General features: G+C 42.2%; 1 protein-coding gene across 1 annotated transcript in view; it reads right to left on the bottom strand.

Annotated features, from left to right (window-relative positions):
* LOC144691785 (uncharacterized) overlaps positions 1 to 10,775 on the bottom strand; it is a 32,072-nt gene extending 21,297 nt beyond the window's left edge. The window contains exon 1 of the mRNA XM_078560250.1: positions 10,019 to 10,775. Coding sequence (XP_078416376.1) covers positions 10,019 to 10,451 — 433 coding nt within the window. The 5' untranslated portion in view covers positions 10,452 to 10,775. The remainder of the gene's footprint in view (positions 1 to 10,018) is intronic.
* Positions 10,776 to 21,582: the final 10,807 nt, after the last annotated feature.

The raw sequence follows: 21,582 nt of genomic DNA, 5'->3' as shown, positions 1-21,582 counted from the left end.
CAAAACAAAACTTTTGTTAGATGGGATTCCGCAATTGGGTAGCCCTTGCTCAACAGTCCTGAGTGCACTTAGAACTACATTAAAAACCAATTTAAGATAACCAGTCAAGCTCGTAACATGGCCCATTTATACATGCTAGAAGCGACATACATTCAGACACAGGGACCCGTTCTCTGCAAACAAAAGGAATATGTTCTAGCCTTGCACCTTTTTTGAAGCACCCTGGTGCTTATAGTTCCCAGTTGCTTTCTCCATGGCAACACCTTGGCCAGAATTGACTTGCGGACCAATCAGCACCCTTTTCTCCTGTATTATAAACTGTTGTGATGGTTTGAAATTTGGCATTCTTGCATTTGTCTTGATGAGTGCAAGATGAAAAGCTTCAGCAACACGTCTCTATTTTCAGCAACATTCAAGTCCTATACAACCAAATGACATAAGAACATAATAAATAGGAACAGGAGCCTGCTCTACCATTCAATAAGGTCATGGCTGACCTCCTTGTTGTTCGATTTCCACATTCTCATCTAACCCCGATAACCTTTGATCCTTGCCTAACAAGAATCTATCTACCTCTGCCTTAAAAATATTCAATGGCCCCTCCTCCACCACCTTCCGAGGCAGAGAATTCCAAAGTCGCACAACCCTCAGAAAAGATTTCTCCTCATCTCTGTCCTTAAAGGGCAACCCCTAATTTTAAAACAATGTCCCATAGTTCTGGACTCACCCACAAGAGGAAACATCTTTTCGACATCCACCTTGTCAAAGCCATTCAGGGTCAAAGCCATTCAGGGTCTTGTATACTTCAATCAAACCACTCCTCTCTCTTCTAAACTCCAGTGGAAAGGAAAGAAGCCCAGTCTGTCCAACCTTTCCTCATAAGATAACCCACTAATTCCAGGTATCAATCTAGTAAACCTCCTTTGAACTGCCTCCAATGCATTTACATCCTTCCTTAAAAAAGGATACCAAAGCTGCACACAGTATTCGAGGTGCAGTCTCACCAATGCCCTGTATAACTGAGGCATAACTTCCTTAACTTTTATGTTCAATCCCTCTTGTAATAAAGGATAGCATTCCATTAGCCATCTTAATTATTTGCTGTACCTGCATGCTAACTTTTTGTGACCCATGTACTGGAACACCTGGATCCTTCGGCACCTCAGAATTATGCAGCCATCTCCATTTAAGTAACACCCTGCATTTTTGTTCTTCCTGCCAAAGTGAACAACTTCACATTATCCCACATTAAACTCCATTTGTGAGATCTTTGTCCACTCACTCAACCTATCTGTATCCATCTGCAACCTCATGTCCTCTTCACAACATACTTTCCTACATATCTTTGTCTCATCTGCAAATTTAGCTACCATGTCTTCACTTCCCTTATCTAATGCACTGACGTAAATCATAAAAAGTTGAGTACAGGCTCCTGTGGGACTCCACTCGTCACATCCTGTCAATCAAAAAAGACCCATTTATGCATACTCTCTGCTTTCTGCCAGCCAGCCAATCTGCCATCCATGCTAATATGTTACCCACTACACCATGTGCTTTTATTTTCCATAATAATCTTTGATGTGGCACTTTATCGAATGCCTTCTGGAAATCCAAGTACAGTACATCTACAGGCTCCCCTTTATCCACTGCACGTTACTCCTTCAAAAAACTCCAATAAATTGGTTAAACATGATTTTCTTTTCACAAAAGTATGCTGACTCTTCCCAATTGTCTTGAGCTCTTCTAAGTGCCCAGCTATAACTTCCTTAATGATCAATTCTAATAACTTCCCACAACAGATGTCAAGCTAACTGGCCTATAGTTTCCTGTTTTCTGTCTCCCTCCCTTCTTGAATAGAGGGAATATTTGCTACCTTCCAATCTGGTGGAACCTTTCCAGAATCTAGCGAATTTTGGAAAATTAACACCAGCGCATCACCTACCTCATTAGCCACCTCTTTTAAGACACTAGGATGTAGTCCATTGGGACCCAGAGACTTGTCAGCCTGCAGCTCTATCAATTTGCTCAGTACCGTTTCCCTAGTGATTTCAATTTCACTAATTTCTTTCTCCTGCTCACCTGATTTGCTGCTCTTACTGGAATGTTTTTTGTATCCTTTATAGTGAGCACAGAAACAAAACATTTGTTCATTTCTTCTGCCATTTCCTTATTATCTATTATATTTCCTTAATATCTTTAGTTAACCACGGATGGTGGGTCCTTTGCTTAGAATTTTTCTTTATAGTAGGAATGTACTTATTCTGAATACTCTGAAATATCCCTTTAAATGTCTGCCACTGCTTCCCTATTGATCTATCCTCTAACTTAGTTTCCCAGTTCACTTCAGCTAGCTCAGCTTGCATCCCCACATAGCTACCCTTATTTAAGATACCAGTCTTAGACCCACTCCTCTCCCTTTCAAGCTGGATGTAAAATTCAATCATATTGTGGTCACTGCTACCTACGAGTGCCTTTACTCTGAGGTCATTAATTAATCCTGTCATGTTACACAATACCAAGTCTAATATAACCTGCTCCGGTTCCAGAACATGCTGCTCTAAGAAACTATCTCGAAAGCATTCTAAGAACTCCTCATCCAGGCTACTACTGCCAATCTGATTTTTCCAGTTTGTGTGTAGATTAAAATCACCCATGATTATTGCCATCCCTTTATCACAAGCACACAATATTTTCTCTTGAATACTTTGTCCTACACTGTGGCTTCTGTTAGGGGGGACTGTAGACCACTCCCACGAATGACTTTTCCCCCCTACTATTGCTCATCTCCACCCAAACCTATTCTACATCCTGATCTCCTAAATCAAGGTCATCTCTAACTATTGCACCAATGCTCTCCTTGATTAACAGTGCTACCCCTCCACCTTTACCTAGCTTCCTGTTCTTCTTGAATGTCATGTACCCTTCAATATTAAGGACCCGACCTTTGTTGTCCTGCAGCCGTAATTGCTATCAGATCATATTTATTGACTTCAATGTGGGCCATCAATTCATTTGCTTTGTTATGAATACTACGTGCATTCAGATAGAGCCTTCAGTTGTGTCTTTGTTACCTTTGTAAAAAGTCGATGGATTCTTAGTTTTTTCCTCTGTCCCTGCTATTCTCTGATCCTCAGTTCTCATTTTGCTCTACTGTCTTGACTCTACACCTTGAATTGCTACCTCCACCCAAATTTGATACTTCACTTCTCGATTAAAGTCCCCCTACTTCCCCAGTTATGCGATTTGCAAGCACACTTGTCCCAACATGGTTCAGGTATAAACCATCCCAACGGTACAGCCCCCACTTTCCCCAGTACTGATGCCAGTGCCCCACAAACCAGAACCCACTTCTCCCACACCAGTCTTTGAGCCACACATTTGCCTCTCTAATCTTATTTGCCCTATGCCAATTTGCATGTGGTTCAGGTAATAATCCAGAGATTATTACCTTTGAGGTTCTGTCTGATGACTGTAAAGTCAAGAAATTTACAAACAGAACAGCAAAACAGCTCAAATCTGTGCATTCTCAATTGCATACTTTAGATGTCTAAAACCATTGCATTGTTCAGTGGATTGGCACTATGGATTTTCAGTGTTCCATTACGTATTATTAGTTTTTAATCTGTTTCTAGTAAAATTATTCTTGGTATTGCAATCAAGCTTTATTTGATAAAGCTAAAATTAGGCACAAGTTACTGTCCCTCTCTTCACTTTTACAATTTCCCACAGATTTTACAGCATTCCTGGTTTTCCATCTCTCATATTTTTGCATATTTGATTTTTTTTTTGTAAATTACAATGTTTTTTGTTTGATTCTCTACATTTACTTCTAAAAGTTCTTATTTTTAAAAATATTCTTCACTTCATATTGATTTGTGCTAAAAGCTCAATTGCTATTTCAGGACTTATACATTACTGGATTTATCTACATAATCGTGATGGCTTTTACTGGTAATATTGTGGTCCTCAAGGTTGCAGCTATGCAGAAAACTCCCAAAAGATCATAATACTTCATTGTGTTCCTTTCCCACATCATTGAAGTTCCTTTTGTTTATTAAAAAATGTACTGTTTACACTATAATCTGTATGATGGTAATGCGCCTCCTGGAACAATTTACTATGAAATAGGGTGTTTCCTTTCCTGATTTTCCTAACTATATTACCAACACATTCAGTATTAATCACCTATACAAATATTTCCACATTTTGGTAGCTGTAAGATTCCATAAGATCAATTTAGTCAATCTTAAAATTCCTATGCATAAGCGACCTTGGATATTTCACTTTCCAAAACAGATCCATTGCATGTGAGCATGTTTTATATATACATATTTGTGAATCCCAGCAGTAGGTTTATCCTGGCCTACAACAGCAACAATTTCTTGTACACAAAATGATGAATTTGATCTTCAATCCTATCAGTGGTTAGAGAATATTTCCTCTAATCAGCCAATCCTTCAGGAGACAGCCTTAAATTTCAGATAAAAGCTTTTTTGAAGTTAAATGTTTCTGAGAGCACGGTTAAAAGATAACATTATTTCAGATGAAACAGTTGGAACTTCTGAGTCATACAGAGGTTCACCCCTTCCCCAGCACCTGCAGATGAATGAACCCCTAATAAAACGGAAAACTCAATCTGCAGCTATCACAATATAGCAGCAAACACACCTCATTGGACAGTTTTCATTTTAACAGTTGCTGCATGCTCCATATTTCCAGTAGATTACATATTTCAGGAGCATTAAAAAATTCCAGAAGTAAGGAACCCAGGAAGAAAAATACAATTTCACAATATAAACTTTTTGCCAAAGAGGAGCGTCTGATCAAAACAGAAACAGTCCTTCGACTAATCTCTCAAGCGCAAGCAACAGGTGCCAATGACGAAATTCGCAACATCCAAGATCCGAGATATCGTGTTTTGTGTGAGTTCCTAAAGCATCCTTTAATGTTGCTAAAATTGAACGGGACTTTGAAATGAAATATGCACAAACTTATGAAATTTCTTAAACCATGACTCTGGGATTTCAACAGACATCAGTGAGCTTCAAAACATCATGTTTCAAATACATAAAAGATAGTCTCCAGATATTCTCATGGGATGCGAATGCAGCTGGCAAGGGCAGCATTTGTTGTCCACCCTTAATTGCCCTTGGGAAGATGGTAATGAGTCATATTCTTGATCTGTTGCAGTCAATGTGGTGTAGGTACACCCATAGTGATGATCCAGGGTTTTGACCAAGTGAAGATACAGCTATATAGCTCCAAGTCAGGATGGTGTACGACTGGGAGTGGAACTTGCAGGTGGTAGCGTTACCACATCTTCTGCCCTCGTCCTTCTAGGCGGTAGAGGTCACAGGTTTGGAAAGCGATGCCGAAGGAGCTCCGACTAGTTACTGCAATGCATCTTGTAGATGGTACACAGTTTGCTGGTCAGTAGTGGAGGGAGCGAATGTTTGAAGTGGTAGGTGGAGTGATGATCAAGTGGACTACTTTGTCATATATGGTGTTGAGTTTCTTGAGTGTGGCTGGAACTGCACTCATCCAGATAAATGGAAAACATCCCATCACTCTCTAGATTTGCGCCTTGCAGATGGTGGACAAGCTTTGGGGAGTCAGCAGGTGAGTTACTCATTGCAGAATTCCCAGCCACTGTTCTGCTCTTGCAGCTAGCTGGTCCAGTTCTATTTCTAGTCAATGGCAACCCCCAGGATATTGATAATGGGGGATTCAGTGATGATAATGCCCTTGAACATCAAGGGGAGATGGTCAGATTTTCTCTTGTTGGAAAGCTGGAGATGTGCCACACAAGTGCCATGCACAATGTTACTTGCCACTTATCAGCCCAAGCCCGAATGTTTTACAGGTGTTGCTGCATATGGACACATTCAGTGATATGACCTTTGCCACACTATTCAAAACAAGCATTAATCTCAAACTCCATCACCATTTGATCAGGACTGCATTCACAGGTTTTTGAAACAAAGTTACCCTTAGTCCCTTGGTAGTAGAGAACTTGAGTATTGCTGAAAAAAAAAGATATGCTGTTGAAGCTTTTCATCTTTCATTAATCGGGATAGAATTGCAAGAATACCAAATCTCAAAGGGAACAGTAATTTATACTGCATGAGAAGAGGGTGCTGATTGATCGGAAAGTGGACTCTGATTGATAGAGACGTTGTCATGGAGAACGCACTTGGGAACAGTTAACTGCCAAGCTTTTGTTTAAATTCAAAGTCAACTGGTTGGTCAAGGCATTGCCATGGGGAATGAACCAGGGAATGGCTCTCCCCCAAGCTTTATGTTTCACAGAAAGATGCGTGGACAGGTTTTTTTCTGCTTGCAAAGGGCAGGGCTGTGTGTGTGAATATATGCAGCTTCTAGCACACACAAATGAGCCATACCATGAGCCCGACTGATAATCCTAAAACGGCTGTTAGTGTAATTCTTCGCACAATCGAGACCGTTTAGTAAATGCTGTCCGATTGCTGAATCACATCTAATATTGGACACTGCTTTGAGTTTTGCAAGCATGGGTTGGTTGAGTACAATCAGTACTTTGCTTGTTGTAAACAGTCAAAGAGATGTGCTGTTTGATCCAATCCACCAGCCTTTGATATAAATTGTTGTTCCTTTTGAGATTTGGTATTCTTGCGATTTTGTCCTGTTGAGTACAAAGCGTACAAACATCGATGTCTCTTTTTCAGCAATACTAAAGTTTACTCTGCTTTTACAACACAGCAGAAAAAAGGCCATTGCTATTCAGTCAGTTTACTCCATCAGACTAATACTTATCTAGGCCCAATGCAATTTGGAATCAAACTTATGTCAGGCTTTCAAATGCAGAATTACAGATTTGGAGCCTCTTAACAGTTTTTGTAGTGGTTGTTTCAATCCTTCTCTACATTAACTCAAGCTTATGATGTTGTTTCCCACAATTCCTGACTTCAATTCTATAGTTGTCTTCTGAGTGACTCAATAGGTTTGCCATCCCTACTTAGGTGGTCAGAACTTCAAAATAACTCAGCTTGGAATTTTGTGTTTCTCGTGCCTTTGAATTGATTATAACTTTTCTCTCATCCTTCTGTTGCTATTTCTTTTAAGACTTTGCTCTCTTTATACAACAGAAATATTTGTCATGGTCATCATCTTCCATTGGTAACTCTGAAGTTGTCTTGCCTGAGCAATCGTCTCCTTTTCACCTTCAAGTGTGGTAAATTCATGGTAGGAGTTTGTGGATAATTAAGATATTTTTTGTAGAGAAGCTTCAGCCTCCAAAGTTACTTGGCCTTTACTGTTCATAACAATATAGGAAAAGAGAGGGCAAGCCACTCCCTCATAGCTTTCCAATTCTTTATGCTTCTATACCATCTTTCTCCTACCAAAAGGAGTCCATTCCTCCTTTCCTCACTCTCTGCATAAATTAACTAATTTTAAACTTTTCCAAGCTGATCTCCTGTCCTTTGCTTTAGGGGTCTACAGCAAACTAAAAACATATTAGTAAATATGTTCAAGAATCTTAAATAGGTAAAAATCTCCCCAGGCCTCCACCCCACCAAAGAACCTCAGACTCTTCAACTGTTCCTCAGAGATCCGTGTCTTACATTAATTTTCACTTTGGGTGTCTTCTCTGTTGTTTTGAATATCAGAATATATTTGCTGTCATATGTTGGCCAGAACTCTATACATTAATCCAGGTGTGGTCATACTAGCACCTTGCACAGATTCTTCATCACCTCCAATATTTTGTGCTCTATCGCTCTGGCTATAAATCTGAACATCCAGTTAGATTTTGTTGCTGTTATTAGCAATAGTAATGTTGGTTTCAGGAAGTAATCAACTAATATCTTTAAATCCTCTGTTATGTCCTGAATCCTATGGCCATCTAGATTTAACTGTCATTGTTTTATTCGCTCCCAAGTTTCATTACAGTTGCCCATGTTAAATGCCATTAGCCACTTATCAGCTTACCTATCTAGGTCTGATTTTATTTGGTTTTCCTGCAATTCTCCCTGCATTCTCCAACTTTAAGATCTTTTGCTGTCACCAAGTAAAATGCTCCAAGCGTTATGTAATATTTGTTGCATGCTTGTTATTTGCTTGGAGATTTGCATTAATAAAGTTAAATACATGGTATCTCAACTGATGATCAATGAGTTCCCACTCAAACACGATCTTGGAATTAAGTTCCAAAACTTTGCAGCAAGTGCTGAAATTTGGGGGATGCATGTATGGCCCATTTCTCTACATGAACCATTACTGGCAACTCATTCTCAGTGCTGACTCCTACTTGGAAGACTTGTCAAACAATCAAATCCAAGATCATTCATATCTGTTTTTCACATGAAATGGGATGGTATATATTCAATATTTTCTAAATTTAGTATTACAGATTATCATGCTATTTAGTGGAAAGAAAAGTTGGTAATCAAAAAGTTTGAAGGATGCAGGTTCCATATAATCGTAGATCAACTCAAGTGCTACTTACCATTCCACAGCATATTTCTGGTCACAAACTCCTTGGGCAATAAATTGCAGCCTGAAAATTTGTGCTATGGGCATGCTCCAATGAATATTGAAATTGTACAAGAAACTAGCTTTTACCATCATACTGCAATAATGGTTTTCTGCCACTAGATGCTCTTAATGAGCTACCCAAATAGTAGAACCCCCGAGCAATGAAAAATACTGAAGTAGGTACTACAACTATGGACTTTTTAAACATTCTGCAAACTTTCTTTTCTAAGCAATAAGCCAACTATATAAAAAAGGAACTGAAATTTGGATAACTTCACATTACGTCATTAATGCCAAGAGTTCTACAACATAAACGTAGTTGAGTCAATTCAGAACTTCAGAAATAGAGCTGAATTCAATTGGTATTATGAAATTGAGCAAGTATTATTTGAACAGGAGATGGCTCAGACTTCCAAACAAACATGGCACCATGAACCCAAGTTGCCCACACAAACTCTAGCTACATCACTTCCTTCATACCACAGGAAGGTCAACTCAATGCTGTAAAATAATCTAAATATCCTCCATCACAGAATTTTAGAGTTTTGTGTTTTTCAGCTTGTTTGTGTATTTTCATAATGTTTACAATTCAATACATTCTCCTACCAGCCCCCACTGAGTTCTCTATCTTTCTAGGCCTTCAGGAGAAGTGCCTAGTTTCCCAGAAACAAGCTGGGGAACAGCCTCAGCTCAAATCTCTCTGGTTCAATTTCTAGCAGTCAGTTCAATGGCCCCATGTTCACTGCATGGGTATCTTCCTGGTCCTTCATTCTCTAGGTCTGAAAAACGTTAAGGAAACTAGAGACCGGGGGGGGGGGGGGAAACAGGCAAGACAAGCGGTTTAACAGTGTGCTTGGAATTTAAAGTCAAAGTCCAGAAAATTGGTAACTTTAAAGTTTATGGTAACAAATTTTGAAATAGTGCTAAACAATATTCGTTCACACCTGACTTGGGCGCTTTAACACTTCCTTTGCTGAAAAATCAGGGGAGGGGGGAGCGAATAAAGAAAATCTCGGCGTTGCCATGACTGCCAAGAAGCAGACCCGATGGGCTGAATGGCCTCCTTCCGCACCGTGACTTTTCTAAGCATTTTAAAACATCAAACCAATTTCATAAGTTGGGCACAAACATTATGATTCCACCCCCCACTCCCCCCCCCTCCCCTCCCCCACCTTTCAAGGTTGGAACCAAGCCCTCCCCCCCACCCAGCCACCCACCAACCAAAAAAAAGTCACATGACAAAAACATCAGATCTAGTCAGCAGAGGGAGAGTCAGGTCCTCTGGAAAGAAAAAGTTCCATAAAGAAACACTGGTGAAGATTTTGACTTTGCATTCCAACACAGGGATCCATTCATCAGGAAAGGGGGATGTTTTCTAAAAGAAAAGTCACATTAAAGCACAGATATTTTCACCACTAATCAGCCTCCCCCCCCCACCCCGGCCAAGGGAGGTGGGCAAATAAAAGAACTGGAGTCCGAAGGGGGGAGGGGAGGGTGCACCCACCTTCCCACCAGTAGTTCTCTGAAACATTTTTGTAGGTCTCCTCCATGGTGCAGTGGCGGTGCCCGGGGGCTGGCTGCTGGTGGAAGGCGGCGATGACAGCCCGCCTCTGCTCGTCGGCGGCGCCCAGCAGCACCTCGGTGTAACTGGTCGCCCCTCTCTCCAGCCTCTTGCGGTACCAGGTGCCGTCGATCAGCTCGTAGCCGGAGGCCGCCCAGGAGGTGGTGGTAGCGGTGGTGGTGGAAGAGGCGGCGAGGAGCTTCCTTCCAGAATGTTCTTCCTCCTCCTCCTCCTCCTCCTCATCCTCGTCGCCCTTCCCCAGCTCTCCGCCGCCGCCGCCTCTTCTCTCTCTCTCGGAGCCGGGGAAAGGCGGCTCATCCCTGTCCTTTAAATACCGGCCGGTCACCACCTCGTACGTGCCGCTGTCGCCGGCCATTTTCCAGGCCCCTATTTCTACTTTAAATAAATTAGTCGATTCCCCTTCTTTCTTTGGTGTGTTTTATTTTTTTTTTTCAAAAAATTTTTTTTTTTTAAATTAAATTAAAAAAAATGTTTCTCCCCCCCCCCTCTCTCTCTTTCTCCTCGGAGTTATTAATGTCGCCGGTCACTCCCTAACCCCCCCTACCCCGGCCGCTCGCCGTCTCTCTCTTTTTTATATATGATTAATTTACTCAATACCTCCCTCACTGGCCAAAAGACGCGGAGACAACTCGGCCTCGGCAACTCTGATGCTTATTTTTTTTTCTCTCTCTCGGCCGCCCCGCCGCCGGTCCACCGACTCCTTTATATAACCTCGGGAATCACCCTAGCTTGATGGTCGCCAGCCAATCGCGCCTTTCCGAGGAGGCTATTGGACCGTCCTCGGTGTTTGCACGTTTCGATTGGCTGTGAGGGGAAGGTGGGGGGGGGGAGGAGGAAGAAACGGGGCGTGGCCAATGGTTTAAAAAAAAATCAATGACGAGCGTCACTCCACTATCAAGGTCGGTTGGTCGAGCACTCGTCCCGGTTGCTTTGGTACAAGGCGCCACGCGCCAGCTAAAGAGTCAAGTAGACTTGAGTCTTCAATGTATTGTCCATGCTGCAAATTAAAAGGAAAACTTTCACATTTTTCTTGTGTTTGCTCTTAACTTCCCAACACCCCATCCTCAATAATGTACACATATATGTTTTTGTTTACCAAAAGAAACTACTTGAAGTAGAAGAGTTTTTTTTTAAAGTATTTAATCCATTGGTTGTTTCGTTATTTCACATAAGAAGGAAGGAAAGGTTTCTGCACTGAAAGGACCGTTAACTGTTCGAGATTTTTGCAGATCTGTACGTGAGGGGAGCAAACCAACAGTGTTTTTTTTGAAGTGGCATGGGGGGAGCAGATGAGCGTTTCCAGCAGGAAAGGTTGTTTTTAGTAGGGCAGTCGTGCATTGCCAAATAAACATTTTCAGCCTGAAGAAAAGCTTAAATGAAGACAACCAACGCACATGCAAGGGCAACATAAACCCGTCTAAAGATAATTGGAGACCATCAGTCATGTAATAAAAGCAGAAATGCTGAAATCTCAGCAGCTGGTAAAAGGTGGTTTAGCCTTTCAAATACAGGCTTTGTCAAATAAATGTAGGTTAAAGTGAAGATACACTGGCTTTCCATCCTTCAACTGTTTGAAGAAGGAAGGACCTGCGTTTATTTGGTGTCTTTTCTGACTTTAAGATGTCCCAAAGCCCTTACAGCCAATTGAGTACTTTTGAAGGAAATCACTGCTGTAATGTAGGAAACATGGCAGTGGATTGGTGTACAGCAAGCTCCCACAAGCAGCAATGTGATTGTGACCAGATAATCTGTTTTAGTGACATTGGTTGAGGGATCAATCTTGGCAGGACACCACGGACAAGTCCTGGGCTCTTCAAAATATTCACATGAGATCTGCTGAGCCCACCTGAGAGAGCAGGCAGGACCTTGGTTTAATTTGAAAGACAGCACCTCTGACACTGCACCGCAGCCTAGATTTTTGTGCACAAGTTTCTGGAGTAGGACTTGAGTTCGAACAACTGAGCCATGGCTGACTCTGTTTCAAATAATGTCATTGGAAAAGTTACATGTTAGTAAAAGAATAACAAATATTCCTAAAAGATCAAGCCCTTAATTTGGAAAACAACATATTTTCCACGATCTGAATAATTGACAAGACTTAAATGTTCAACCTTCCCACCTAAAAAGGTAAAGAACCTATTTTTACCTACTTAACATTTCAAACCTAGGTTATCTTCTATTACATCAAAGCCTTCAGACCAGCTGCCTTTAATTCAGTTAAGTCACACACACACATAGACTCATAGACACAGACTCCATTATTACTCTAGTTTACAATATATTCCAAATTGTGCTTTGACCAGGATAAAAGCTAAGAACCACGGGTGGGAGAAGGGTTGTTTGAACTGTCAATGCCTTATTTGGGAATTGACTTGGCATTTTGTGTAGGTCACATGATAACAGTGGCCATCTTAGCTTACCTGCATAAAGTGTTGAAAAGGGCAGGAAGCTATGAGAGATCCATAGAGAACCATCTTGAAGAAGCTTCAACCCAGAGAGAGACAGAAAGGCATCTAGAAACAGCCACAGCTTCTGCAGTAAATAATTAGGCAGTTTGAAAATGCCACGCCAGAAGAAATGAACTTTCTCTCCTCCCTGTGAATCTCGATTCCACCCACTAAACTCACCTGCTAAAGCTACTTCTGGCAATTCGACATTGGAAACCATCGCAGCTGCAGAGACAACTCTACAACCTCAAGACCTGCACTTCAAACAACATACCTCAACTTCAAATCATATCAGGCCTGCGCCTAATTTCGACTTACCTTGATTTACATTTATAAGTATCATTTTATCTTTATTTGTAACTAATCTTTGTGTATGTGTTAGTAACTTTATCTTTTCTTAGGTAATTTCCAGAGCAATTGAGTGAAATCAACTAACCTTTCCTTTTTTAAGTAAAAAGGCTTGCTGCTAGGTTATTTTAAAATTGAATTTCTCACTCCATGGGTAAGAATATACACACACACATACAAATACATTGTTCACAGGCAACTTTGTTGAAACACCTTTTAAGGCGTCGTGACACTTAAGAGCTTTTACAAGTATATAGAAATGAAGAGAAGAGTTCATGTAAATGTTCCCTTTGAAGCAAAGACATGGGAAAATGAGAAAATGGTTATATTTATATTTATTATTATTATTTATTATTAAATATTTTGTGTCTGTCTTCAGAGTAGAAACAAAAGTTACATACCAGAAGTAGAGGGTAACCTAGGGGCTAAAAAAAGGAAGTTAAAATAATTAATATTAGTAGAGAAAAAGTATTGGAGAAGCTCAAGGGACTAAAATCCGACAAATCCCTGGGACCTGATGGTCTACAATCCTAGGGTTCTAAAAGAGGAGGCTGCAGAGATAGTGGATGCGCTGGTTATGATTTTCCAAAATTCCCTAGATTCTGGAAGGGTCCCAGCAATTTGGATGTTAACAAATGTAACACCATTATTCAGGAAAGGAGGGAGAGAAAAAACAGGAAACTACAAGCCAGTTAACCTGACATCAATCACCAGGAAAGTGCTGGAATCTATTATTAAGGAAGTTTTAACAATTACCTTCAGTAGAAACCAGTAGAAGTAGTATACATGGAATTCCAAAAGGCATTTGATGAAGTGCCGCACAGAAGATTAATACACAAAATAAGGGTTCTTGGAGCTGGGGATAATGTATTAGCATAGATAGAGGATTGGTTAACAGACAGGAAGCAAAGGGTAAGGATAAATTGGGCATTTTCGAGTTGGCAGGCTGTGACAAGCGGATTGCCACAAGGATTAGTACTGCAGCCTCAGTTATTTACAATCTGTATTCATGACCTAGACAAAATTTATCTAAATTTGTTGATGATACAAAGCTAATGGGAATGTATGCTGTGAGGAGGATGCAAAGGGTTATAGACAGGTTATATGAGTGGGAAACAAGATGGAGTATGATGTGGGGAGATGTGAGGTTACTTACTTTCGTCAAAAGAATGGAAAATCTGAATTTTTTTTTAACGATATGAAACTTGCCAATGTTGATGTTGAGAAGGACTTGGGTGTATTTGTACAAGGAACAAAGAAAGTTAGCATGCAGGTACAGCAAGAAATTAGGAAGGCATGTTGGGTTTTATTGCAATGGGGTTGGAGTACAAGAATGAGGATGTCTTGTTACAATTGTACAGGGCTTTAAAGAGACAATACCTAGAATACCGTGTGCAGTTTTGGTATCCATATTTAAGGAAGTATATACTTGCATTGGAGGCAATAAAGTAAAGGTTCACTTGATTGGTCCCTGGGATGAGGGGGCTGTCCTATGAGGAGAGGTTGAGTAAATTGGGTGTATATTCTCTACAGCTTAGAAGATTAAGAGGTGATCTCATTGAAATATACAAGATTGTGAAGGGGATTGACAAAGTACATACGAGGTTGTTTCCCCTGGCTGGAAAACCTAAAATGCAGTGGTACAGTTACAGGACAAGGAGGCAATCATTTAGAATTGAGATGAGATATTTCTTCATGTAAAGGGTTGTGAATCTTTAGAATCCTCTACCCCACAGGGTTGTGGATGCTCCATCATTGAATATATTTAAGGATGAGATATATAGATTTTTGGTCTCTCAGAGAAGTGGGGATATAGCAAATGGGTGGGCAAATGGAGTTGAAGCTGAAGGTCAGCCACAATCGCACTGAATGGCAGAGCAGGCTTGGTGAGCCATGTGGTCTACTCCTGCTCCTATTTCTTACATCCTTATGTTCTTATGCCGTTCCTCAAGCATATGTTGAGTTTCACTGGAACACTGCAAGAAGCCAAGGACAGGGAGGTGAGCTTGACACCAAGGTGGAGAAGTAAAATGACAGCCAACTGGAAGCTTTGGTCATGACTGCAAACTAAATGGAGATGTTCCTCAAAGTGGTCACCCAATCTGAATTTGGTCTCCTCAGAGCAGAACGTGTTGTTAGCAGCAAATACAGTAAACTAATTTGAAAAATGTGCAAGTAAATCACTGTGTCACCTGGAAGGGGTGTTTGGAGCCTTAAGCTGTGTGAGGGGATGAGTTAAAAGGGCAGGTGTTGCACCTCCTCCGCTTGCATGGAAAGGGATTGTTGGGGGTGATTGAGGAATGGACCAGGGTGTCCCTTTAGAATGCTGATCAGGAGGGGAAGACATGTTTGATGGTGAAATAATGCTGGAGGTAGTGGAAATGATGGGAGATGATCTGTTGACTATTGAGACTTTTGGATGGAAGGTGAGGACCAGGAGAACCACGTCATGGTCTGGGAGGGAAGGGAAGGAGTGAGAGGAAATGTAAGGACATGGTTGTGAGCCCTGTCAACCATGCAGGGCCTGGGAGAGGGGTGTGTAGACTTTGCCAAACATTGGGGCCCAGGACTATGGGGGTTGGGGTGGGGGGGTGGTTCTGTGTTTTAAACTGAGCTTCTCATTGTCCAGACTGAGCAGCCAGAGCCACAGACCAGCTTTAAAAAACATTGGAACCAGAAAGTTCTGATCTTTTTAAAGCTGGTCTGTCAGTGTCAGTGTGAATTCAACTGAGTTGCTGCACTGCTGCTTCTGACCTTTGGGTAACTTCATGGGTCCATTTTTGTTTTTGAAAGGCTGCCAGAAAACAGGAGCCGCTCGAAGGTCAACAGCAGCGCAGAAACTGTCATGAGCGTGCTCTTGTTTGAAAAATGGCAAGTGATATCCCTGCAATTTTAGAACCAATTCGATGCTATGTGTGTATGCATGTGCATGTGTGTGTGGGGTGGGTGTGGGGTGGGTTAGGGGGTTTGGAAGGGGATTGGGCAAGGTTGGAGGGGGTATAGAGGGGGTCGGGTGTGAAGCGGGGAGGGGCTTTGGGGGAGGTCGAAGAGAAGGTAAGAGGGTGGGTTGGGGGGGAGGTTGGAGGGGAGCTTAGAGGTGGTTGGGGGGAGGTTGAGGGAGGTTGGAGTGTGGATTGGGGGAGGTTAGGGGTTGTTGGGGGAGGTTAGGGCGGGTGTTGTGGGGAGGTTGGAGGGGGTTTGAAGGGGATATTAGCTACAGAGTTGAATTATTTTGTAAAAGTTGTGATTTCTTTGTAGCCATTTCCCTAACATCAGTTGATTGCTCTGTGATTAATTATCCTTAGAGAATCAGCATTGGGTCTCCAATTTCACCATTGCTACAGTCAATCTGTCTACTGCATGCAGGTGTTATGTAAGAAAGACAAAGCTTACTTTTATACAGCACCTTTCATGATATCCCTATTGCTTTACAGCCAATTAAGTATTTTTGAGTTATAGTCAGTGGTACATGCAATGTTATCAAATGGCAGAGCAGGCTCAAGGGGCCAAATGGCCTACTCCTGCGTATGTTTACAAGTCATTCTGGGATGGATGAAATGAATTGGGGTAGATGGCCTTTGTCATCCATAATGGAGGGTGGAAATAGAAGGTGGAAACATGGCTGGAGTCCTGTTTATTTTGTTGCTAATGAAAGTTTACTGTGAGCAGGCTCTATGGGCAGAAGTGCGTAATAGTGAATCAGTAACCTATTTTACAATGCACATGATTTTCAAGAGTCCGTTGACTCTAATTTTTGTCTACTTTTGTCTACTTAACTATTATACCACTCTATCTTGGTGCTTTTAATTCGTTTTTTGAGGTATTGAAAATATATTGATAAAGTTGTGTCACATAGTAGATATTAAAATATATTGTAGCGAGAAGCAGCAATCAGCAGAATCTTCAGACTTGCTGATCAAGAAAACACAAATACAATTGTGAACCATTCCATCTTTGGCCTCTGGCCTCTTAAAAGTTGTGTCACACAGAGAAACCTGAGGGCTCCAATGTTGCTCACTGACAGTAAAGGCCTATGTTGTTCAATCATTCCACTTTGTTGCTCAGGGGTCATTTGATCTTTCTACCCTGTGAGATTACTATAAAATAGAATCCAATTACACCCCTTGTATGAAATAATTATATTGAATAATATTATGCACCAAGGCAAAAGAAAGTCTTCTTGATTTCTACAGAATGGAAAAGATCTTGTGCAATTTATCTGGTTTGCAAGTATTGAATCTTTCCTCCAAATATACATTTACTGTCATCGTCTCCATATGGTGCAATGTGAAAAACATGTTAATGAGGATTGAAGCAGTCACTGAAATCAGCTTTATCATCTGCACAGTGTTATAAGTAACTAATGGGATATTTTCCTATGGAAAGGTTGCATCATCAGAACAAATGTGACAGAGACAGAGAAACTGGAAGAATGGAATGTAGCGTTTCTTGGGCGTGAGGATGTGTAGTCAAGGTAGCTGTGGGGGTCAGTGGGATAATAGTGAATATTTATTGATTGTCTATCCCCGGAAATGAAGACAGAGAAGTTGAGGAAGGGAAGGAAAGAGTCAGGGATGGACCATGAGAGAAGGGAGGAAATTGGAAGCCAAGTTGCTGAAAGTTTTCAGTTCAAAGCAAGAGCAGGAAAGAGCACCATTACACTCACCAATGTACCAGAAAAATGGTGAGCAAGGGGCCCTGAAAAATACTGGAACAAACAATGTTCCATATGCTCCACGAAAAGGTAGGCATAGCCAGCACCCATATGGGTACCCATATCAATACATTTTGATTGGAAGAAGGGAATGATGTTAAATGAGAAGTTGTTCATTGTGAGAACAAGTTCAGCCAGACAAAGAAGGGTGGTCTAAGTTCAAAGAAGAACTTTCCATATTAACACTTCTAATATGTCTTCCTTTTCCCACAACCAAGGATGCTCCACCCACTGTGGATGATAGGGATCTTAACCATGTCCAACACATTCCCAGCACGTGCTTTCATCCCTCCCTCCCAGAATGGTGATAGGGTTCCCCTTTTCCTCACCTTCCATCCAATCAGCTTCCATATTCATCTTCCTCTCCCCTCCCTTCCAGCATTCCGAAACGATCTTTCCCTCATCAACACTTTGGTACACTCCTCAATCATCCTCAACAGCCCCTCCACTTCCCTTGGCACCTTTCCATGCAAGTGCAGGAGATGTAATACCTGACCTTTTACCTCCTCCCTTCCAAGGCCCCAAATTCTGCTTCAAAATGAAACAGCAGGTTACTTGTATTTCTTTCAATTTAGTATACTGTAATCATAGATCACGATGTGGTCTGCTCTACACTGGGGAAACCAAATGCAGATTGGGTGACGCCATTTGTGGAACATCTCCATTCAGTCTGCAATCATGATCCTGAACTCCCAGTCACCTGTCATTTTAATTCCTCACGTTGCTCCCCCACTAACCTCTCTGTCCTTGGCCTCCTGCATGGTTCAAATGAAGCTCAGCATAAGCTCAAGGAGCAGTACCTCATCTTTTGATTAGGCACTCTACAGCCTTCCGGACTCAAGACTGAGTTCAACAATTTCAGACCATAACCTATGATCCCAGTTTGTTTCCTTTTTCTTTGCTCACTCCTGTTTTAGACTTGTTTTTCCCTTGTTTTTGGCTTTTGATAGCAGCAGTTCATCATTCTGCCATTTGCACATCTTCTAGACACATCTTTTGTTTCTTCACTTGTCCCATTATCATTCCCTTTGGTCCTGCACCATCAAATCTTTGTTATCTAATCTCTCTTGCATTGCACCCTATCACAGACCTTCCCTATTATTATTTTTCCACACTCTCCCCCTTTCACTTGCTTAAAACCTATTAGATTTCTAAATTTTCTCATTTCTGATGAATGACTATCGACCTGAAACATTAACTCTGTTTGTCTCTCCACAAATGCTGCCTGACCTGCTGAGTGTTTCCAGCATTTTCTGTTTCTCTTTCACTAGTCTAGTTTGTGGAATGAGGTTCTAAGAGGAGAGATTGAGTAGCTTAAGCCTACATCCCCTGGAGTTTTGAAGATTAAGAAGTGACCTTATTCTCAAGGGGCTTGACTGGGTAGATGCTGAAAAAATGTTTCCCCTGACTGGGCAATCTAGAACACGGGGTCCCCGTCTCAGTCTAAGGGAGTCAGCTATTTAGGACTGAGGTGAGGAGAAATTTATTCTAGAGTTGTGAATGTGTGAAATTCTCTACCCTAGAGAGCTGTGAGGATGCTCAATCATCGAATATATTTAAGACAGAGGTAGATAGGTTTTTGGGTACTAAGGCCAGTCTATGGGGATAATGTGGAAAGTTGAGGTAGAAGATCAAATATCATCTTGTTGAATGTTTGAGCAGACTCAAAGAGCCTAATGTTTTACACCTGCTTTTATTTCTTTTGCTCTCATGTTCTTATGTTACTGCTTTAAATATGTAACCCTTTTTGAAAAATAAACTTCACCCCAATTAGTCAAATTTTCAAATATTACCACACCACCATATATCTGTGAATGATAAACTGATTTTTTTTAAATCAAGGATTATATTTTCTATAAGTCTGTTTTAATGTAGATTTCAGTTAGGAGTTTATAAAATTACTGCAGTTCAAGGGTCACAATTTGGGCACATTTCCTAATTCAAGCATTACCTTTCTTGACCAACTATTAGATGTTCAATAAAAATTGCTGTTATATTGCCTGCATACACACAAATCATTGCACCATATAGTACTATAACACTGCTACCGCATTTCTGAAGGGATTAACAGAAAATAGTCCACACTTGCAGTGATGTTTGTTAGTCCATTCTAAACAAACATTTAAATGCGCATTTCAACAAATTGACATATTCGATAAAAATATATTTGCAAACATATTAAAATAAAATAGGGGTGAAATAAGCTGCATATCCGTGTTTCTCGATGGATAATAATTGGATTACCAGCATAAACACCTCTCAATTCAATGGGCAGAATTTTCCGGTTGGTGTGTGGGGGCGGGCCTGACACGCCAACGTGTAAAATGACGTGCGATGATGTCGGGTGTGCGTCCTGACGTCACCGCGCGCCATTGTGATATTTCGGAAGGCAGGTGCTCCATGAATTCCAAGGCGTACCTGCCATTAATTAACGGGCTAGTTAAGGCCCTTGAGGCAGCAATTGAAGACGATTTTTCAGTGCGTCGCACGGGCACAACGGGCAGGTGGGTAGGCCACATTTTTAAAAACGTCATCCAAAGGTGGGATAAGAGGGGTGAGTGGGTTTGCTAACACGAGTTGTTAGGACTTTAGTCTATTACTTGCTGCTACTTGCTTGTGTGAACAGGACAACTTTGTTTCGCTTCAGGGCTGCTTTGGCAGAAAGAGCAAGCTTCAGTTCAGGACTCCGGAGGAATCATAACACTTGGAGCCTTCCAGGTATCAGACAGCCTTCCCTTACCCTGGGAATTGGGATTGTGCTCTCCGCTGGAGGCACCTCCTCTGAGGAGGAAGAGAGGGGTAGAAGGGGGAGGAGTCCATACTCAGTCTCCAGGGGAGCCACCTGTGGGAGGTCAGGCGCAGGCACAAGGGGCGCAAGGCCAACAGGGAGTCCAAGCTGGAAGGGGCCGCAGAAGACGCCACTATCCTGCTGCCAGGTTATACAGGCAGCGATGCAGCTACCTCAATATGTCTGAGGTACAGTGCCGAAGGAGGCCCCGTATCTCAAGGAAACAGTGACCTCCATCTGTCAGATGATCGGCCCTGAGATCAGCTCCAGCTGTGTGGGTGGACACCCCATGCCAGTGGCTCTGAAGGGCACAGTGACCCTCAACTTCTATGCCTCTGGCTCTTTCCAGGTGTCGGTGGGTGATCTTTGTGGAGTGTCCCAGTCAGCTGTCCACACTTGTGTCAAGCTGGTGACAGACGCTCTGTTCAGGCGTGCATTGACTTTCATTCACTACCGCTCAGATGAGGCCAGCCAGGCAGAACGAGACAGAGGCTTTGCGGCGATTGCTGGCTTCCCCCGCGTCCAGGATGCAATAGACTGTACACATGTGACCATCAAGGTGCCAGCAGGTGAACCCGGTGCCTTCGTCAACAGGAAGGGCTTCCACTCCATGAACGTGCAGATAGTGTGTGATCACAGGATGCAGATTCTACAAGTCCGTGCAAGGTACCCAGGCAGCTCCTATGATGCATTCATCCTGAGACACTCCCAGGTGTCGGGGCTCTTCAGTGCTCCAGCCCGACTGGATGGGTGGTTGCTGGGTGACAAGGGCTATCCCCTCAGACGATGGCTCATGACACCTCTCCGCCATCCAAGAACAGAAGCTGAGCAGTGGTACAACAGGAGCCACGGCACCACAAGGGCAGTGGTAGAGAGAGCCATCAGTCTTCTCAAGATGTGCTTCCGATGCTTGGACCATTCAGGGGGCGCACTGCAATACCGCCCAGATCGTGTGTCACTGATAGTGGTTGCATGCTGCGCTCTCCACAATCTGGCGCTGGAAAGGGGGGGACGCAGTGGAGGAAGAAGGTGTAGACACAGCTGCTCTGGCAGCAGACGGTGAGTCCAGTAGTGAGTCTGAGTATGAGCACGGTCAGGAGAACGCTGAGGGGATAGACCCAGGCCCGGGCAACCTCCAGGGAGGTAGGGACACCCGGGAGGCTTTGATCCAACGCTCCTTCAACTAGCC

Source organism: Cetorhinus maximus, chromosome 16, assembly GCF_964194155.1.
Source record: "Cetorhinus maximus chromosome 16, sCetMax3.hap1.1, whole genome shotgun sequence".
NCBI classification, from domain to species: Eukaryota; Metazoa; Chordata; class Chondrichthyes; order Lamniformes; family Cetorhinidae; genus Cetorhinus; species Cetorhinus maximus.
This window is presented reverse-complemented; position numbering and strand designations above follow the sequence as displayed.